This window comes from Myxine glutinosa, chromosome 1 (assembly GCF_964187855.1).
Source record: "Myxine glutinosa chromosome 1, kmMyxGlut1.1, whole genome shotgun sequence".
Lineage (NCBI taxonomy): Eukaryota > Metazoa > Chordata > Myxini > Myxiniformes > Myxinidae > Myxine > Myxine glutinosa.
The window spans coordinates 320,692,652-320,714,368 of record NC_136261.1 but is presented as its reverse complement, the minus strand read 5'-3'; the positions used below and the strand labels follow the sequence as shown (position 1 = coordinate 320,714,368).

At 40.8% G+C, this 21,717-nt stretch overlaps 1 protein-coding gene across 2 annotated transcripts in view; it reads right to left on the bottom strand.

Annotated features, from left to right (window-relative positions):
* RFTN2 (raftlin family member 2) overlaps positions 1-21,717 on the bottom strand; it is a 187,127-nt gene that overhangs the window by 124,927 nt on the left and 40,483 nt on the right. For both annotated transcript variants that reach the window (XM_068100423.2, XM_078769512.1), the window contains one exon: positions 7,687-7,836. In XM_068100423.2, the coding sequence (XP_067956524.1) occupies positions 7,687-7,831 (145 nt within the window). In that variant the 5' untranslated portion in view covers positions 7,832-7,836. The remainder of the gene's footprint in view (positions 1-7,686; positions 7,837-21,717) is intronic.

Genomic DNA, 21,717 nt, shown 5'->3' with positions numbered 1-21,717 from the left:
TGCTCAGGACGATACGCCGTATAATTTGCCAAATTCAGAGCCAATGCACTACTAAACTGCAGGTTTGTGTTCTAATTCATGTCCCAAATAATGTTCTATATTGTTCAAAATATAACATTCAATTGACATTAAGTAGTTATTCGATCATAAACTGACATTTGTAGACAGACAGACAAACAGACAATGGGAACCAATTATTGCTTAACCTGGCTTTTCACTTCGCACTTGTGAGGTAAGATGACGTTAACAAAGAGGTTAAGAAATGAGAAAAAACAACAATAACAAATGGAAGTGGCATCAAGACAAATGCTGAGGTGGGAATAACCCAATGGATGAAACTGTTTCGATCATCGATTTTTGAACATCAATAAAGCTGACTGATTGGTCAATGAGAAGTAAGTAGTTGTTTATATAGTCTGAGTTCTTGACTCGTATGTTGCTTTGTTTTAACTCAGGGTAAAATTCCATATATTGTGTTGATTTGTCCACTCTCTCCAATGTCCTATTAATTATTGAATACGTAGACAGGGGTCTCATCATGACAATATCCAATGTGAGACATATCTAAAAGCTGTTCCTGTGGGCTGTCAACCTTTTGTGTGGTACTTTATCAAAAGAATTGTAAAAATCGATGAACACAAGGAAAGAAAGAAATTCAAAAAAATGCATCTTCAGGCAAAGCGATTTTTTTGGGGAAATGATTGGGTGTTTCAGCGGAATGACGTTACCATAAAAAAATCCTCAAGCATACTGATGTCCAAAGAAACTTTCTCTAAAATGCTGTTTTACTCAACAATTGTCTTTGCTTTGACCTAAATCTGTTTGTGACATTTTCCACCATTTTTTATCGTGGTTTCTTGAAATATGATGGTTTTTCAATTCTTAATTATATTTTACAGTCATTCCAGCTGGCTCCATTCCCAACTCACAACCCACAACCCCCCTCCCTTTCCCACTTTGCCGAGCCCTTTTACCAACCTCCTCCACTCTTCCTCCCAACCCTGTTACCCTCTGAAGCACTAATGGTGTGTCCCAAATCATAACAGCAGCTGGAGAGTTCCCAATTAGTGATGAGCTGTTTCTCAAGGAGAGAGCAAATTGAGGCCAAACCCAGGCAAAATGAGGGCCTAGGAATAAAATGCTGAAACTGGAAATAAAACGTATTATCCTGTAAAACAGCTATTCTACAAAAATAAAAAATAAAAATTTTAACGTTGTTTTTCTTTCATTTTAACTTGGAGTTAGAGGCATTAGTATCTGAATTGCAAAATTAAATATGTTTAATGTAGTGATTAAAATGATCTTTGGGACTGATTAGAATGAATATATGCTATAATCAGTTGTTACAAGGAGATTTGCCGCAAATGAAATATACTTTTCACACTTTTTCTTATCTTATTCATCTGTATTTGTCTTCCTTCTAGTTACAAGGAGATTAATATGCTGTTTTGCTGTAAGGAGATTGAAAATATATATAATCATTTGATATGTACCATATATACTCAATACACATGTATAAATATGTATACAGTAATTACATATACAGTATATACAATGGACTATAAAAGTATCCACCCCCTACCAATAATGCCACATTTAGATGAATTACAAATTATGTAAAAACTATTTTTCCCAAATCAACCTTTTTATTCATAAATTAAGAGATCAATCTAAATACTGTTATCGTTGAAGGAGGTTACATGTCAGGAATACCTGCAAAAACATGTACAAATCAAAATTCACTGGTTGCGTTTTCAGCCCCTTAGGCCAGTACTCGTTGGAAACATATTTTGCAGCAATGACTGTTATGAGTCTTTTTGGGTAGCTTTCTACTCTACCACCTTTGCACAGTGAGATGGTGAAATAGTTCCCCATTCTTAACGTGAAAATTGTTCTAGTTCTACCAAGTGTGATGGGGATAATCGTCGATGTACTACAATATTCAAGTCTCGCCATAAATGTTCAATTGGGTTCAATTCAGGACTTTGACTGGGCCACTCAATAATATTTATTTTCTTATTATTCAGCCACTCCAGTGTGGCTATAGCTTTGTGCTTCGGTTCATTGTCCTGCTGCAATGTGAATCTCCTACCGAGTTTCCGATTCGTGGCTGACTCAAGCAGGTTTTCATCAAGGATTCTCCTGTACTTTGCATCATCCATTGCCCCTTCTATCCTGACAAGCCTGGCAGTCCTTGCTGATGAAAATCAGCCCCATAACATGATGCTGCTACCACCATGCTTGACAGTAGAGATGCTGTTGACTGGGTGATGTGCAGTGTTTGGCTCACGCTAGACATAACGCTTTGAATTTAGACCAAAAGGTTAAATTTTTGTCTCGTCTGACCACAAAACTTTTCTTCACATGCCTCGAATACCATTGAGGTAACCATTGATGCTTTTCTTTGCAAACTCCATCCTTCTAGCAAACTCCATCCTTCATTTTTAGCATTTGGATGTCTTTTTCAGCAATGGCTTCTTTTTTTGCCACCTGTCCATAGAGGCCAGCTTTGTGAAGGGAATGGGATATTGATGATTGATGAACACTGACCCTCCCACCCCATCTTGGACTTTTCATCTTGGACTTGGATATATTTTCGACTTGCAGATTTTCCCGTCATTGTTGGACTTACAGTGACGTCCCAAACCAGTTTCCTGCTTGTCCGGCTGCTGAGTTTGAATGGGCAACCTGATCTGAGTAAAGTATGGGTGATATGATACATCTTCCACTTCTTAATGATGGATTTCTTAATGACTTAAAGTCTTAAAGGGATAATGGGTGACTTTGAAATATTTTTTATAGCCCTCTCCTGAATGGTGCCTCTCCACCACTTTATGTCTGACTTCTATTTAATAGCTCGTTGGTCTTCATGTTTGCCTTGTTGGTTGACCAAGTGAGTTGCACCATAAAACTCCTTAGATTAGTGGGAAAATTAATTTTAAAGTTAAAGCACTGTTTACATACAGGTGAAACCTATTACACATATTTTGTAACCTTTCAAACAAATAATTTGCTCCTTAAGTGGTTTAGGGTTAATTAAGCAAAGTCTTTGAATACTTATGAAATGGAGAATCATCTGATTTTCTCTGTTAATCAAACGTATTCACATTTTATCTGCATATTTTAGCTTTATCACTGGAGTAGTTTGTGAAGACGCTATCTATTAGGTTTGATTTGAAAGCATCATGAAATAAGCTCAAGTGGCATCAAAATGTGAAAACTTTGGAAGGTAGTGTATACTTTTGCAGGCCACTGTTGTTGTTGTTGTTGTTGTTGTGTTGCCCCAGTCAGTTCTGGTTGAACAGACCAGCGGCACGAAGATAGCCGATCGATCTCACAGGAGCGACCCAGCGAACCCTCACATCTAAGATGTTGTGCTCTTGCCTACGTGAAGGCAACCTACCTCTTGCCCATCCTGGACGCAACTGAGGTTGTGGATCTACTGATGTACCATCTATTGATGTGGATCCATGATCGAGGTTGTGGATCCGCCGTTTGGAGAGGTCCTGGGCTGAAAGGATCGAAACCTCGAGGAAGAACGGTGCCCAGCTGATGATCCATGCAGTCGAGAAACGAGTCAATTGCTTACGGGTTAACGATCTTGCTTTAGGTGGAGAAACTATGTTTGAGATTTGCAATTTAAATAAAGTTGAATATGGGATGTTGTGAAATTAACATCATTTACAACAATCCTTTAAATTATTTATATTTAAGTTTAGGAACAACCGATACTGTACAATTAATTGAGTGTGTGTGTGTGTGTGTGTGTGTGTGTGTGTGTGTGTGTGTGTGTGTGTGTGTGTGTGTGTGTGTGTGTGTGTGTATAAAAGAGAGAGATAGAATTGTGAGGAACAGAAATGAAAAAACGAGATGTGTGTGTGTGTATATATATATATATATATAGGTGCTGCCAAAACAGTTTCTTGGCAAGGGTCATGCTGGGTGGTCTGTCATCCCTCTCCCAGCAGTAGTTATGGCAGGAATTTGGCCATAGTGCTGGCCATCAACTACGTAGCTCACCTACTCTTCGCGAAGGACACTGTAGGAGCTTCAACATCCACCAACTAATTCCGGTAGAAGGGACGTCCAATTTTATGCCCATCCAATGGACACCATGCCTGTGATACACTGGGATGATAGTTTGGAGCTGGGTCGGGATTTTCTTATTTGCAGTAACACACACACACACACACACACACACACACACACACACACACACACACACACACACGTATATAATTGGTGTTTTGACAAACCGTTGCATTCTCACATCAAAAGAAAATGAATAATTTTAATATAAAATCAATAGATTGTATCATCATTAGCTACACAGTATGATGATACACCCTTACATACAGATGTCTCGATGATACAGATAATCATCTAAATATCTATAATTGTATGTAAATCGAATATCTCGTCTGTATTTAATTTTTTATTTTAAAGAAAAGACAAAATAAAGACCTGATATTCAGGACTGGGTGGAGGTTCAGTGCATGTGAATGTGGATCGAACCTATGGCTTGGGGATGCCCCAGTGTGACTATTCGGGATCAGTATTTAAAATTGTATCCTGCACTGTCATCTGGGAAAGCTCCTCAACACACTATCACTCCACTTGTGGTCTTGCAAAACAATGAAAACAATCAATTAAATTATAGAAGACAAAGAGCCATTAACAAGTGTGACATTTGTTTCAGTAGAGGATGAAGCCGGTTGTTTTGTTGACATTGACAACGTTGATACAATAATGTCCTTAACAAATAAAAGGACATCAAATGGCTTTTAACCACCATGTTGGATACCACCCAGATTTCTAATTGTTTGCTCCAAGGCTTATCCGATGCAATTTAAATGTCTACTTCGTGTTTTGGTTAAAAAATATTATCGTTTATATTTTTGCTGTTGCCATTTTAAATTTGATATTTGCACTTAGTCATCAAAACTGGATGTTACTTTAAGTGATTGGCTACCTGTGTATAGTGATTGTGATATCTGTGAGAGGGTGAGGTCAACAGGTGAATGTGTTGTCTGTGTTTGTTCATTCCGAACCCTACAATCGTGTACACCATCCTCCACTACATCTCCTCCCAAAAATATAATAAAACATTTTTTTTTTAAATAGTTTAAATGATATATATATATATATATATATATATACAGTCGTGGCCAAAAATATTGGCACCCTTGCACTTTTTTCAAATAACTCGCAATTTTCTCTAAAAATAAGTTCAAATTAACAAAAGTATTTGGTGTCCACAATTCTTTATTTCACTGTTAATATTACAGAACCTTTGTTTTTGATTCACAACTTAATATATCCTTTTGAATCAGAAAATAAAAAGAAATGGCTTTGACAAAATTATTGACACCCAAGATTAATATTTGGTAGCACAGCCTTTGGACAAAATAACTGCAGTCAAGCGCTTCATATAGCCACGAATGAGCTTCCTGCACCTCTCTACTGGCAGTTTGTCCCACTCTTCTTGTGCAAACTGCTCCAGTTCTCCCAGATTTGAAGGGCACCTTCTCCCAATTGCTGTTTTCAGATCTCCCCACAGGTGTTCAATGGGATTTAGACCTGGACTCATTGGTGGCCACTTCAGAACAGTCCAGCGTTTTGTCTTGAAACATGCCTGGATGATTTTTGAAGTGTGTTTGAGGTCATTGTGTTGCTGCAAAACCTATGGCCTTTGACATAAACCAAGCTTACTGACACTGGGTTCAACATTGTGCTCCAAAATGCCTTGGTAATCTTCTGGTTTCATGATGCCATGCACACATTGCCAGAGGCAGCACAGCAACCCCAAAACATCACTGAACATCCTCCATGTTTGACTGTAGGGAAGGTGTTCTTTTCTTTGAAGGCTTCATTTTGTTTTCTGTAAACATAGAGATGATGTGTTTACAAAAAAGATCTAATTTGGTCTCATCTGTCCACAGGACATTCTCCCAGAAGGATTTTGGCTTGTTCAGGTGTGTTTTGGAAAACACCAGTCTGGCTTCCTTATGTCTCTCTCTCAGCATTGGGGTCCTCTATAGAACCCCCTTTCATTGAGTTAGCGACGGATGGTGCGAGTTGAAACTGTCGTACCTTGTGTCTGAAGGTCAGCTTGAATCTGTTTCGCAGTTGATCGAGGTGCTTTCTCCGCCATTCGAACAATCCTTTGCTGCAATCTTCGATCAAGTTTTATCTTGCGGCCACATCCAGGGATGTTGGCTACAGTGCCATGGGCCTTAAACTTCCTGAAAACATTGTGTACGGTGGACACAGGAACATCAAGGTCTCTGGAGATGGACTTGTAGCCTTGAGATTGTCAATGCCTGACTACAATCTTGTGTCTGACCTCCTCAGACAATTCTCTGGTTTTCTTTCTTTTCTCCATGCTCATTGTGATATACACAGTGACACAAAACAGCAGAATGGCTCCTTTTCTCTATTCAAACTGGTTGAATTAGTGATTTTTTATATTGCAGGCACCTGCAACTCACCACAGGTGATTTCAATTCCAAAGTAAAGGAGAATCACCTGCTTGAAAACGAATTATTTCTAACAGCTTCTAAAAGGTGCCAATAGTATTGTCCAGGTCATTTTAGGCTCTGTGTAGAATAAGCCAAGAGTTCGTAGTTTTTTCAGGTTTTTTGTTTTGTTCCACTGCAAACCAAAGAAATACATATGTGGATACCAAAAGATTTTTTTATTTCAACAATTTTCTGGAAGAAATGGTGCATTATTTGAAAAAAGTGCACGGGTGCCAATATTTTTGGCCACGACTGTGTGTATATATATATATGTGTATATATATTGTGTGTATATATGTGTATATATACTGTATATATATTCCATATTAAATGGCAAGTCTGTATATATATATTTGTCATTACATATGTGCATAAAACATCTCCACCCCCTCTCCAGTGGATTTAAGTTGATGAACTAATATTTAATTCATGGGTTGTGGATATGGTGCAGCCTTGATGGGCCAAATGGCCTTCTCCTGTGTCCAAGTTCATTGTGTATGCTTGTGTACCTACAGACTTACTGCTTCTGCTGATCTACACCTTTTGGATCATCAAGAGTGCTTTACACCTTTTGGATCATCTATGACTGTAGTGACATCACCGAGTATGTTTTCCCCATCAATTGATCACTGTCCCTCCAGGGAGTAAGCTAACAGCCATTCCAAACATCCATAGACTGAGGGTGGCTAAGGCTTTCAGAGGTGTTTGCATTTGATATTGAGTGTACTGTATATCAATGGTGTTTTGACACAACATTATCTTTTACAGAAGCAACATCTTGGTGAAGAAGAGCATTAAATATTCCTCCTGTAGAGGTAATGGCTCCAACTCTTTCACTTTGGAGTAATATCCAAAAAATGTATTGTCTCAGGATTAATCCTCCTGCTCTTTAAGGAGAAACCACTTTCTTTTCTCCAAGGTCATCCTTGCACTCTGGTATTTCAATGATGTAATTCCCCCCAAATGTACAGGGGGAATTGCATCAGCAGCAATGTCGTGCTTCTCACCCCCACCTCCTCAGCCAATGATGCTACTCTCAGCCATATGCCACATAAGAAAGAAGAAGACGAAGAGGAAGAAGAAGAAGAAGAAAAGGAAAAAGAAAAATAACCTGTGAAATAGTGATATTTGTTTTTTTTCATCACATTCACACCTCATTTCTCACCGAGCTTGGCAGTAGTGAAGTCCAGGGGCACGCAGTCGTAAGACACATCAGTCGGTGTTTCCACCTGCTGCCGATTCAATGTTGAGAAGATTTTGCCAGGACTGGCATCATCCGCATCTTCCATCTTGCGCAAACCGCAGCCCATTGCCGCTACAAGAACAAAAAAAGACGTTTCTCAGCCAGAACCACAAATCACCACCAAAGGCGGAGATGCACAACCACACGCACGCCAACTGTCCCGATGCATCCCAATTTTAGCTCCAAATATCCCGACGCATCCCACATCCCAGAAGTTCACCCATTCTTTCCCAACAGTAAAAAATGGGTGTCCCACCCGATTGATCATAACTTATGATTTACCACTTGTATGCAAAAAAACCCCAAAAAATCTTGGAAATCATGGCACTCTGTCAGGCACTTACAGGTTAGCGAGGTCACTGCATACTTTGAGGCTTATTGATGAGGCTTAGTCTGTAACTCTTAGGCGAGATAACACTTGTTGATCCGTACTTGAAGCCTACACAAAGTTCGCCAAGTTTTTTCAATATTATAAACCCTTTATTATGAGTGTGGAATTTGGTGTTGTTTGCTAGTGCATGCCGGTGTGGAATCAAATTAGGTTCTTAATTGGAGTGAATATTCTTTGTGGGATTATCTATACAATAAGAAAGCCGCTTGCGGGTCTGTCTGTCTGTGTGTCACCATGTTTATCAGAGATGGCTGAACGCGTCGGGTCTTTGTCAAACTGTCAGAGGTTCATCAGTGAGTGCCGGGGGAGTGTTGTAAGCAAAAAAAACAACCAAAAAAACAATTAAATAAATTATGATTTCAAAATATAGCTCAATAGTGCCTGAGTGTAGCTATTTGAAAGGCAGTATTAAATTATCCCCGATTAGTGTGTATGTGTGTGAGTGTGCAATATTATAATATTAAATATAAATTTTCCTTATGGATGTAGGTAGGGAAGGGTTTTCGGCACCCACAAAAATGGGAAAAAACCAAATTGACTTCTTCAAAATGTCAACAGGATTAGAACATCACTGGGCAATGCCAGGTACTTAATAAAATTAAGGTTGTATCAAGAGACCAGAACCATTGATTAGACAGCACGATTTCAGCCTTAAGTTTTCAAAAATTTGCCCCCCTCCCCCTCCCTCTCCCCTCCCTCTCCACTTCCTCTCACCACTCCCACATCCACATCTACACTTCTTGTGCTCACCTTCACGCTCCACCCCACGTCCCTATTTCCCTATTTTTACTTTACAATGTTGGCATGTATGCAAAGTTTGCCAAAATTTTACATCAATATCCATCTGTGACAGCACTATTTCAGATCAAATGTTCTCATTGACGAGATCAATGCAAAGACAAAATTAAGCTTTTAACGAATTATGTAATGCCGCATAGGAGTCAAAGTAAAAGGTAAAGGAGATTGAAACACGCGAAGAGGAACTGCAGTGGTATTAACGAAAATAAACAAGACAGTGAAGTAGAACAGCACTTGGTTTTTTATTTTTTATGTTGAAGGCTCCAGTCATGGACTATATAGTCCTCATCGAGGTCAGGCCTTAACATTTTAAACATATTAAAAAAATTAACATATTGAAAAAAAAAAGTAAAATTTTTTTTTAAAGAAAAGTTAAATTAAAACTAGAACAATGCGACTGTGTCGCAAATATGCCTCTGCATAGTCCCACAATGGGTAGATGCCATCACTCTGCACATGTATGGGTGGGGGATCACGTTTGTGAAGTTTTGTGTTGTTCGGATAAGGTTCGTTTTTCTATCCAAGATGGCTGCCAAACCACGTGACCTATGACAACATCATTTTCAAACTATATGCAACAGTGCTGTTAGATTATATTTGTAAAATTTCGTATCGATAGGGTGAACGGTTTCAGAGATATAATTTTTTTTGTTTTTTTTCACTGTACACTCCATTCCACCACACAATATATATTGTTACAGACGCGGTTTTGGATGTTAGTTTACCGAGCGGTTTGGTATGACCGCGTCTGCACAGTTTACCCGATTATACTCGAACGTTGGCCGAATCGCGCTACGCTAGATCAATGAAGGAAAGGACACAACGGCTGGGTTAAATGACACGACACCAGGGGTACAGTTCTCAAGACCTCAGGAGGAGGATATAATATTGGGTATGCGGAACGTTTAGATTACACGGCACAAGAGGGACAGCACAGAAAGGTGGGCACTTATACACGGTCTTATCTTAGCCCCGACAGACCACAGACAAACGGGACAAGACTGACTCACACAGGGATTGATGGCAAGGAAGGGCAGGCAGTTGATAGCTCAAGGTGCACCTTGAGCTCAGGGGCAGAATCGACCCGGTCCGGTCCAGAGAGGCGGGAGGTATCTTTTAGCGCTAGGAGGTGGCGTCCTTTTGTCGTCGTAGCTGAGCCGCATCTGACGTCACCTCCGGTAAGTGGCTGCGTATATCCAGCGGGGAGTGACACGCTCTCGGCTCGTAGCTCCGCCCCAGATGGAATCGGTCCGCCGCTTCTTATTGGGTGCGGGGGGGTTACCGGGCTCCGCCCTTGACGAGGAGCTGACAGTCAGCCCCTGTGTGGTAACCCCGTCGGAGCACGTGGTCAATGGCGGCTAACCAAGCCGGAGTGAGGACGCGCACTCCCCGCGCCGCCGCCGCGCCGCCCCCGCTGTTGTTGTAGTTGTTGTTGTTGTAGTTCCATGAGGAAGAGATGCGGGGAGGTATTGGGAGGTCCTAAACTCACTACTGGTGCCATACAATCACATTCTGGTGCAACGAAGAGTCAGAATTAATGGAAACGAGTCCTTAACTGACATAGACTAAGAATAACTAGCAAGATGTCCGAAAGTTGTCTACGTGAGATGTGGTGGACCTGGGCACGACATTTAATGGGGGAAAAAGGGGAAGGTCGGGGCTACAGAGTGTTGTTTACAGACAATGGGACTAGGGAATGGGGGATTGGGGATAGTTGGGGAGTATTGGGGAAATAGGGGAATATTTACAAGCGGATATAGATGGAGGCCAATCTCATATCCGCAACAATATATATATATTTAATATTTCCCTTCAATCCAAAATGGCTGCCAAACCATGTGACATATGATGTCAAAAATTTAATATTTCAATACAAATCTGTCATAGATCATGTGCATGCAATTTCCTATTTTTCGGATAAGGAATTCGATTAAAACATTTTTGGCTGGTATACCACTTCACCTATGATGTCATCATTATCATGCTTTTGTTCCCCATTGGGAGTACGTGACAATGTGCCAAGTTGCAAATTTTTCCAATCAGCGGTTTCCGAGAAATAATTTATTTATTATTTGCTTTTAATCCAAGATGGCTGCCATACCACGTGACCGATGACGTCACAATGATCTTTTTTTTTCTTTTTTTTGGTATACAGAGTCGAGGCTCGTGAAAGAGCTAACATTTATCAAACAAACAAGCAAACAAAGTATATAAAAAGGGGAGCGGTCGACAAGATGGGGAGAGAAGGGGAGGAAGCACACAAACACAACATTCGAGAGCAGGGACATCGGGAGATGTGTGGGAGGGAGAGGGGCTGGGGGGAGGCAGGATAGGTATAAAACGCAAGGACACCAAGGACTTCCAGGAAAGAAGTCGGCACCTCAAAAAAGTGGATTTGGGGTGAAATTAGCGGGGGTAGAAAAGATCAAGGTTTTGGATGGGGGAAGATAAGAGATGGTGGTGAACAGCCGTTTTAAAGACCTGGAGGGAGGAGTGGGATTGAGGAGAGTGAGGGAGTTTGTTCCAGAGGCGGGAGAAAAGAGGAGTGAAGGTGAGCAGAGAGTCTTGATTTTGGCAGTTTAACGATAAGAGGGTTGCAGGCAGATTTTGTGCGACCTGTAGGAATATTTGGGGGACAGAGCCCAGAGAGAGCTGGGGGAGCAAGGCTGGAGAGGAGTCGGTAGAAGACGGAAAGACCACCAACCTGCCTGCGGTGAGTAAGTGAAAGGCCCTTGGAGATAGCGTCATCGCGAGAGATTCCAATGATTCTGAACGCTTTGGTTTCAACAGCGTGAAGACGAGCTAGGTGTGAGGCAGGAGCACCAGCCCAGAGGGGAGAGCAGTATTCCATTGAGCTGCGGATGAAAGCCTTGTATGTGGTGAGGAGCTCAGGTGTGCCAAGGAAGGACTTCGCATGACGGAGGATGCCCAGTCGGCGACTGGCTTTGGAGGCCAGCTTGGAAATGTGGTTTTCCCAAGAAAGATCATGGCAGATAGTGAGACCCAAAAGCTTGAGTGACAGAACTTCTTGGAGAGGATTATTCAGAAAGTAGATAGGAGGGTTGTCCAGTCGGTCTTTTCGGAGAGACATCGTAAGAGTGTGAGATTTGTCAGGATTGAAAGACATGTTCCACTTGTTTGCCCAGTCTGTGATTTTGTCCAGGTCTGCAGAGAGTGAGGAGGCTGCAGACTGCCGATCTGAGGGATGAAGAATGGAGCGGCAGAGAGTGGAGTCATCAGCAAAGAGTTAGAGAGGATTTTCAAGAGAGTCAGAGAGATCTTAAAAACATTCGGCATGGGTGTTGCTCCTACCGTGAAAGTTTCGTCTCAATCGGACATCATGGTTGCTGAGAAAAACGAGGTTTAGCCTGGACGAACGGAAGGACGGACGGACGGACAACCCGAAAACATAATGCTTCCGCCGACCTCCGACTTTGTCGGCGGAGGCATAAAAAAAAAAAAACATTGCATACTTCCGCCAGGATGAACAGTTTACATTTTTTTATCCCATTGAAAAGCCGGATATGCATCCGGATCGTCACCAAAATTGAATCACCTTGTGCTTGTCACCTATCCAACTTATCCACCAAGATTTGACATAAGCCGTCCACAACTTCTTGAGATATCGTGCTGTGATGTCGATTTTGGCTCCATCTCTCAATGGTGATAGGCTATGAGCCAGACCCCCCAAATTGACCGGTCGGTACCATACAGATGGAGTAAGGCTCATTGTGATTTTTAGCAAGATATATGTCCCTAGATATGAAAAAAAAGTGATAGCAGTGTATAACTCTCGGCCATCTCTGTGTTATCACCTGAAATATTATTATACGCCCGCTTCGCTTCGCCAAAAAATGTGATATTTGCTAAAATTGGAATAAATATGTTTTTAAGGACCACAGAGTGCCGAGATCGAGATCGAGATCGTATTTGTTCGAGAGATCATGATAAACCTAGAGTGTGGAGCAAGTTTGCATGCATTGTGAAATATAATGTAGCTGATGTTACAAACCTACTTTAGGATACTAGCTAATACCAAAAATTACACTGAGATACCAAAAGTAGTAGACGAATAAACCTAAAATGTTCAAAAGCTATGTTTCGTTCCAAAATATCAAAATTAGGGGGTATGGTTGAACATATTTTGAACTTTGCCAAAATATGTGCCCCAAACAACCACCATATTACAAAGTAATGATATATTCCAATGCAGTGGTTCCTTGCGAAGATTTTGAGGGGTCAAATGTTACTCTGGGAGTTTTCATTTTTGAAATATTGACAAAAAATGTACAATGTGAATTCTGAACTCGAAGCGATTTCGACCACTTTTTCACTAAATTTAACATATTTTTTGTCATTATATCAATATTTTGATAAATAACCCCCACAAATGTTCTATATTTCTATTACTATATTAGTTGGCATCCAGTATGCAAATTATTGGCACTCTGTGGTCCTTAAAAACAGATTTATTCCAATTTTAGCAAATATCACATTTTTTGGCGAAGCGAAGCGGGCGTATAATAATATTTCGGGTGATAACACAGAGATGGCCGAGAGTTATACACTGCCAAAATATCAAATTTAGGGGGTATGGTTGAACATATTTTGAACTTTGCCAAAATATGTGCCCCAAACAACCACCATATTACAAAGTAATGATATATTCCAATGCAGTGGTTCCTTGCGAAGATTTTGAGGGGTCAAATGTTACTCTGGGAGTTTTCATTTTTGAAATATTGACAAAAAATGTACAATGTGAATTCTGAACTCGAAGCGATTTCGACCACTTTTTCACTAAATTTAACATATTTTTTGTCATTATATCAATATTTTGATAAATAACCCCCACAAATGTTCTATATTTCTATTACTATATTAGTTGGCATCCAGTATGCAAATTATTGGCACTCTGTGGTCCTTAAAAACAGATTTATTCCAATTTTAGCAAATATCACATTTTTTGGCGAAGCGAAGCGGGCGTATAATAATATTTCGGGTGATAACACAGAGATGGCCGAGAGTTATACACTGCCAAAATATCAAATTTAGGGGGTATGGTTGAACATATTTTGAACTTTGCCAAAATATGTGCCCCAAACAACCACCATATTACAAAGTAATGATATATTCCAATGCAGTGGTTCCTTGCGAAGATTTTGAGGGGTCAAATGTTACTCTGGGAGTTTTCATTTTTGAAATATTGACAAAAAATGTACAATGTGAATTCTGAACTCGAAGCGATTTCGACCACTTTTTCACTAAATTTAACATATTTTTTGTCATTATATCAATATTTTGATAAATAACCCCCACAAATGTTCTATATTTCTATTACTATATTAGTTGGCATCCAGTATGCAAATTATTGGCACTCTGTGGTCCTTAAAAACAGATTTATTCCAATTTTAGCAAATATCACATTTTTTGGCGAAGCGAAGCGGGCGTATAATAATATTTCGGGTGATAACACAGAGATGGCCGAGAGTTATACACTGCTATCACTTTTTTTTCATATCTAGGGACATATATCTTGCTAAAAATCACAATGAGCCTTACTCCATCTGTATGGTACCGACCAACCCCCTTGGCTCATAGCCTATGAAGAATTGCTTTAAAAAATTCGTATCCAAAATGTAATCATTTCGTTCTTGTCACACACCCACGTGTAAACATAACCAGAGAAAGCAGTGTAAACATAACCTCTGTCCACCTTCGGTGGCAGAAGTACTTAAAAATAAAGAACACATCGTAAAATAGTTTTGCTTATCATTTTATGGCACATGCACACACAAAAAAATATGAAATGAACATAATCCAACAACATTTTGATCATTCTCGGCCCACATAAGAATTCTCAATATTAAGGCATAAAAGGAGCACGTGATTCAATGATCTTATTCATTGTAAATGTATTTGAAAAGTTTTCTCTACCTCCATTCAGGAAGACCTTTGCATAAGTCTTAAATATGTCTGCATTTCCTTTCTCATAAGCTATTGTTATGAACACTCCACTCCTTAGTTTCAAACACACTTTACGATGTGTCGTTTCAAAATAGAAGTTTGGCTCAGAAACCTCCCTGGAAGTTCCCCTCCCACGTTTGCACATCCTTTGCCAACCGCACGGTATCATTATCCCTCCTGCTGAGCACTGAAAGCCAGAAAGCTTGAACAAAGTTTCGGAAAGCATTCCAGGAAATCAACTATAATTATTGCAGCATTCCCAGTCCATTGTACATGTTTATTCGATCGTGCACTCACGAAGGCCACAACGCAGTACAACTTGCTCTGTGATCGACATTTTACTCTGCCAACAACTGCATTCAAAATATAGAACGTACCGAGAAGGAACTGAATTCTCTTTAAAACATGTTTGATCGAGGCAAGCTGTTTATTTTTGGTCCTTTACCGGCCTGTAATGCTCCTGTTATTTAGAATGAAGAAGCAAAGTGTTATTTATTACGAGCAGAGGTACCCGGCATTGCCGGGCGGGGGAGGGGAGGGGGAGGGGAAGGGAACGGGGGGAGAGCGAGCCCCTTGGTAAAGCGAGCGATGTTTTTTTTCATAGCGTCATAGCGATTTTTTTTTTCATAGCGTCATAGCGTTCATAGCGTCATAGCGTTCATAGCGTCATAGCGTTCATAGCGTCATAGCGTCATAGCGTTCATATCGTTCATAGCGTCATAGCGTTCATAGCGTCATTGCGTTTCATAGCGTCATAGCGATTTTTTTTTTCATAGCGTTCATAGCGTCATAGCGTTCATAGCGTCATAGCGTTCATAGCGTTCATATCGTTCATAGCGTTCATAGCGTCATAGCGTCATAGTGTCATAGCGATTTTTTTTTTCATAGCGTCATAGCGTTCATAGCGTCATCACGTGATCGCTCTGAGCAAATCAGCGCCCACCTGCTCTGATTCCGTTGATTCCGTGCGCTGAAATGCGCTGAGGTAAATATGAATAAAAAATATGGATCGTCAAATATTTTGAGTTTGGCCATGTTCGTCCCAGGCGCAATGGCCATGTCTATGCCAAATATCAAGCACGTAAGCCTCTCCGTTTAGGAGTCTATCGGTAACATTACACACACACACACACACACACACACACACACACACACACACACACACACACACACACACACACACACACACACACACACACACACACACACACACACAAACTGTGTTTTATATATATATAGATTATCATTGTGGGAAGAATATATCAACGGTGTGACAATTGTAAACCAGTTGGATATGTAACAGGTTGTGTAATCAAGTTTTCATTCCTTATTGATTTATTCGAATCACACCGATTGGTATCCCAGAAGTGTACAGGCAAAAATGTTATGCCTCCGCCCGCGAAGTTGGCTGGAGGCATTATGTTTTCGGGTTCTCAGCAACCACATGTCCGATTGAGCCGACACTTTCAGGGTTGCAGTGACACCCCTGCAGAATGTTTTATTTATTACAATTGTGACGTCATAGATCACGTGGTATGGCAGCCATCTTGGAATACCCGCAAAAAAAAAATATATATATATATTTCTCAGAAACCACTGAATGGAATTTTTTTTAAACTTGCCACATTGTCAAGTACTCCCAATAGGGAACAAAAGCATGATGACATGACATCATCGGTGAAGTGGTATACCAGCCAAAAATGTTTTAATCGAATGCCTTACCATAAAAATCTTGTTGATCTCTGACCCATTTGTATTGAAATATTTATTTATGACATCTTTGGTCACATGGATTGGCAGCCATATTGGATTGAAGGAAAATATTAAATAATTATATCTCTGAAACCGCTTACCCTATCGATGCGAAATTTTACAATGTCATCCAACACTATAGTTGCATATAGTTTCAAAATGATGATGTCATAGATCATGTGCTTTGGCAGCCATCTTGGATAGAAAAACGAACCTTATCCGATCAACACGAAACTTCACAAATGTGATCCCCTACCCTTGCATATACAGAGTGTACCATTTTAAATGTTATATGTCACGTGGTTTGGCAGCCATATTAGCCTGAAAGCAAATATTTTAAAAACAAGCATTACGCCTAGGTCCCCCGTCGGTGAAGTGATGTGAGTTGACAAAGTGGAAGACGCAAGGCGGCCATCTTGGATTTTGACGTGGCGACCCAATTTTCAATAGCGTTCTCCCTTATGCGTAGATACACCCACACACCAGATTATAAGTTAGTAGTTCGTTTATTTTTCAAGATATTCTGCTCACAAGGTTCAGACATACATGGCGGCGGCCATCTTGGATTTTGACGTGGCGACCCAATTTTCAATAGCGTTCTTCCTTATGCGTAGATACACCCATACACCAGATTAGACGTTAGTAGTTCGTTTATTTTTCAAGATATTCTGCTCACATGGTTCAGACATTCATGGCGGCGGCCATCTTGGATTTTGACGTGGCGATCCAATTTTCAATAGCGTTCTTCCTTATGCCGAGATACACCCACACACCAGATTAGAAGTTGGTACTTCCCTTATTTTTCAACATATTCCGCTCACAAGGTTCAGACATACATGGCATCAGACATACATGGCGGCGGCCATCTTGGATTTTGACGTGGGTTGCACCCACACACCAAATTAGAATTCGGCCCTTCGCTTACGCATGCACGCATGGACGGATGCACGCACGGACGCACGCACACACGGATGGAGGGGAAAACCATAGTCCCCCTTTCACTCCGTGGTGCGACGGGGGACAAAAATCCCTTCTCCGAAAATGCTTCCGCGATCAATGTGAAATCTGTCCTGTGGTAAAAATGTGATGCTTGAAAACAGCTGAAGGGATTTAAACCAAAGTTGTTTATTTTAGGACAGTGAACAAGGGCGTCTGCCCATTGTCACGGGCATGGACTACACGGAGGCATATTGGCGACACAGTTGCATTGCTCTTGTTTTTTTTTTTGTTTGTTTTTTTTTGCCAACCACATTGCCCTTTTATACTCCCCCAATCCCAAACTGATTCTTCAGTATTGAAATCAATATCGGGTGCCCTGATACAACAACGTATACACTGCTGTGCAAATATCTTAGAAACATTCAGGAGTTGCAACATATGGATGTTATGAACATCAACAATTTACTCAAAGCCTCCACAAGTGTTTTCTACTATTATAAAAATGTTGACTGTTATTAATACAACTTAGTTTGATTCTTCAATTTAAGATTTAGCAATCTTTAATTCACATTGATCAGAATCTTCAAAAACTTGTGAAAACATGGATGGCTTCCTCATAAGAAGAGCTACAAAACATACTAAGAGAATCACTAAAAACAAAACAAACATAAGAAGAGGACAGGACCAGATGGTATCAGTGCCCTTGTTCTGAATTCCGTTCATGACCTTTCCTGGGCAAATCACATAGCAAAGCTGGCTTCCGAAGCCAGCCGCAGGCTGGGCATCTTCTGTCGATCCAAGTCTTTCCTTGGGAAATTAGAGCTACTTACAGTCTACAAGCCCTTTGTCCATAGCTCAATGGAGTATTGCTCTTCGTTATGGGCATGGCACCCCAACTTCACATCTGTCTATCCTGGATTATGTGGAATCGAAGCCTCTCAAATTATTAGAATATCCTGTAATGATGAAGGCCGAAGCACAAAATCTGTTGCTTAGATCATAGACAGGTTGGTGGTCTCTCTGTTTTGACTGTATATTCTTCAAAATTGCTCCCTCTGCTCTCTCGTCTTCCAACCTTCCCCAGCAACTCCAGGATGCACTTGTTCTTCCAGTCAACTTCTCCTGGCTAAACTTCCAAAATCGAGGCTGACTGCACACCTCAACTCTTTTATTCCTTGCTTCTCTAGTCTATGGAACCACCTTCCAGAGACTCTGTCTCACTCCCCCCTCCAGGATTCTGACCCATAATCTTTATTACCTCCATTAATCTTGCCTACCTTAACCATTTTACTTCCTAGTTTCAGTGTTTCCTCCACTCTTCCATTTTCTCTCTTCATGTTCTTCCATTTTCTTGGTCTTTATTCATTATCTCTATTAATCCCCTTGTTTGTCCCACTGTCATTTCTACCTTGATCTTACATTAGCCTCTTATTGTCCTCTTAAGTAAAAATAAAGTTGCGACGAATGTAGCCATATTTGACAAGGTGAAGGTCTGGTGAATCGTTTGCATGAAAAGGTTAAAAATCAGGAAAGGTAAGTCAAATCTATTTTCTCCAGGCATTACTTAGCAAACATTAAAACTCCAGAACGTTTACACTCTGCCAAGGTTATTGATGTGTTGACATTGATGGCTTGGGGAGAAAAAAAAAAGTCAATAAATGTCGAAGACTACAAAGTATTGATAGTGTAGCAGCATAGCAAACCTGTTGTGCATTTTGTGATACAAGCACCAAATTTGGCACAAATGTACATTAATATGTTGCAAACATTTTCAGATATTGGGCCACTTGAAATTCCGTAATTTTTTTTTTCAATTTTTTTCAAATTTCGTAATTTCAAATTTTTCGGGTGACACCGTCACAATTTCGGTCTTCGAGGCCGGCCGATATAGTGGGGCGGCTTAGCCCAAATATTCAAAAGAATTGTGCATTTTGTGATACAAGCACCAAATTTGGCACAAATGTACATTAATATGTTGCGAACATTGTGTGGTCAGCAATGAAGACGAGAGTCTGAATTACATGTATGCAAAAGACCTTGTGAACCAGTGAAGCAAATACACGGGAAAGCATGAATTAAATCTAGGGCATGATATAATTTCCATGATGTTTACCTCTACACTCAATGGTGGAAGGAGGTAATGTTTTGATCCCAGCTTGTCTGTATGTCTGTTTGTCTGTTAGTCCACAAAATTCCAGACAAAGCTTGTAGTAGTGGTAGTTGTAGTGGTAGTGGTGATAACAGAAATTGTTATATAGAACTGAACTTATATTATTATTATATGCAGAAAATAACTTCATTTCTATATGCCCTGCAGTGGACAGGTTAATTGGTTTATGCACTGAAGGGGTCACCCTGGTGCGCACTGCTGTGTTCTGCCTCACTGAGTTGTTCAGGTATGATGTACTCAGCACAAGCTTCCGGTCGGCCCGGAGGTGGGGGTGCGGGGCCTGTCACGGAACGTCAAAACAAACGGCCTGCCGGGGCCGCCCAAAAGTCGGGCGTGAGGGGCGCGTCCACTAATGGAACGCCTCTCGCTTCCCAGATCGAGGGCCACGTGGTCAGGAGAACCTCGTCCCTTCCGGTCACACTTTGCCTATCGGCCGGCCTCGAAGACCGAAATTGTGACGGTGTCACCCGAAAAATTTGAATTTACGAAATTTGAAAAAAATTGAAAAAAAAAATTACGGAATTTCAAGTGGCCCAATATCTGAAAATGTTCGCAACATATTAATGTACATTTGTGCCAAATTTGGTGCTTGTTTCACAAAATGCACAATTCTTTTGAATATTTGGGCTAAGCCGCCCCACTATGAGGAATTTATGAAACTTTATCTGTCGGCCTGCAATGCGCTCAAGTTATGTTAAGCTGTTCGGACATGGTGGTATGTTCGACTTTATCTGCACATGTCTAGAACTAAAACTACATTGTGCTTTACTATAGAGACATAAAATGTTTGAGTTTGTCTGCAAAGGAAGAAGTCCAAGAGATTCTGTGGTTTGGCAGAAAACCAGACCCCTGGTATTACTTGCAGCGTTCCGTTCCGACAACATCGATTGGACTGCTGGGGCCAAGAATAAGCAAGACTGTAGACCGGGTAAATTTAGAATTTGACAAGATAATAGTACATTGCAGCCTTTTTATTGATAAGAATGCAGGGAAGTTTTCACCACATGTGGAATTGATTACAAGGGAAGTTTTCACCACATGTGGAGTCCATTACAAATGTCAGTCACATTTGTGGACATTAAAGTGTGGACATTGTTTGTGGACATTAAAGTGTGTACTTACAACGCAGCTTACGGTGATTGTATGTACAATTTTACTTCATACTCGCTGAAACCAAATAAATTTTAAACCTCATAGATATGCCCATGTCGCTCCCCTATCGCAGACCTTTCTGAAGAGTTATGGGTCACATGTGTACATCAAGTGGTTATTGCAACATGGTTGTCTGACAGATATATGCATATACTTCAGAATCATTGGAATCTCCCGCGATGAAGCTAACTCCGAGGGTCTTTCACTTACTCACCGCAGGCAGGTTGGTAGTCTTTCTGTCTTTACCGATTCCTCTCCTGCCTTGCTCCCCCAGCTCTCTCTGGGCTCTGTCCCCCAAATATTCCTACAGGTCGCACAAGATCGGCCAGCAACCCTCTGATGGTTAAACTGCCAAAATCAAGACTCTCTGCTCACTTTCACTCCTTCATTCCTCTTTTCTCCCGCCTCTGGAACAAACTCCCTCACTCTCTTCAATCCCACTCCTCCCTCCAGGTCTTTAAAACAGCTGTTCACCACCATCTCTTATCTTCCCCCATCCAAAACCTTGATCTTTTCTACCCCCATTAATTCACCCCAGATCCACTTTTTTGAAATACCGACTTCTTTCCTGGAAGTCCTAGCAGTGTCCATGTGTTTTATACCTCTCTTACCCCCCCCCCCCTTCCCATCCCCCAAGCACTCTCCCTCCCACAGATCTCCCAATGTCCCTGCTCTCAAAAGTTGTACTTGTGTGCTTCACTCTCTCTCCCCATCTTGTCTCCCGCTCCCTTTATCATATATTTTACGTGTGAGTTTGTCTTTTTGTGATTAATGTTTTGTGAGACAC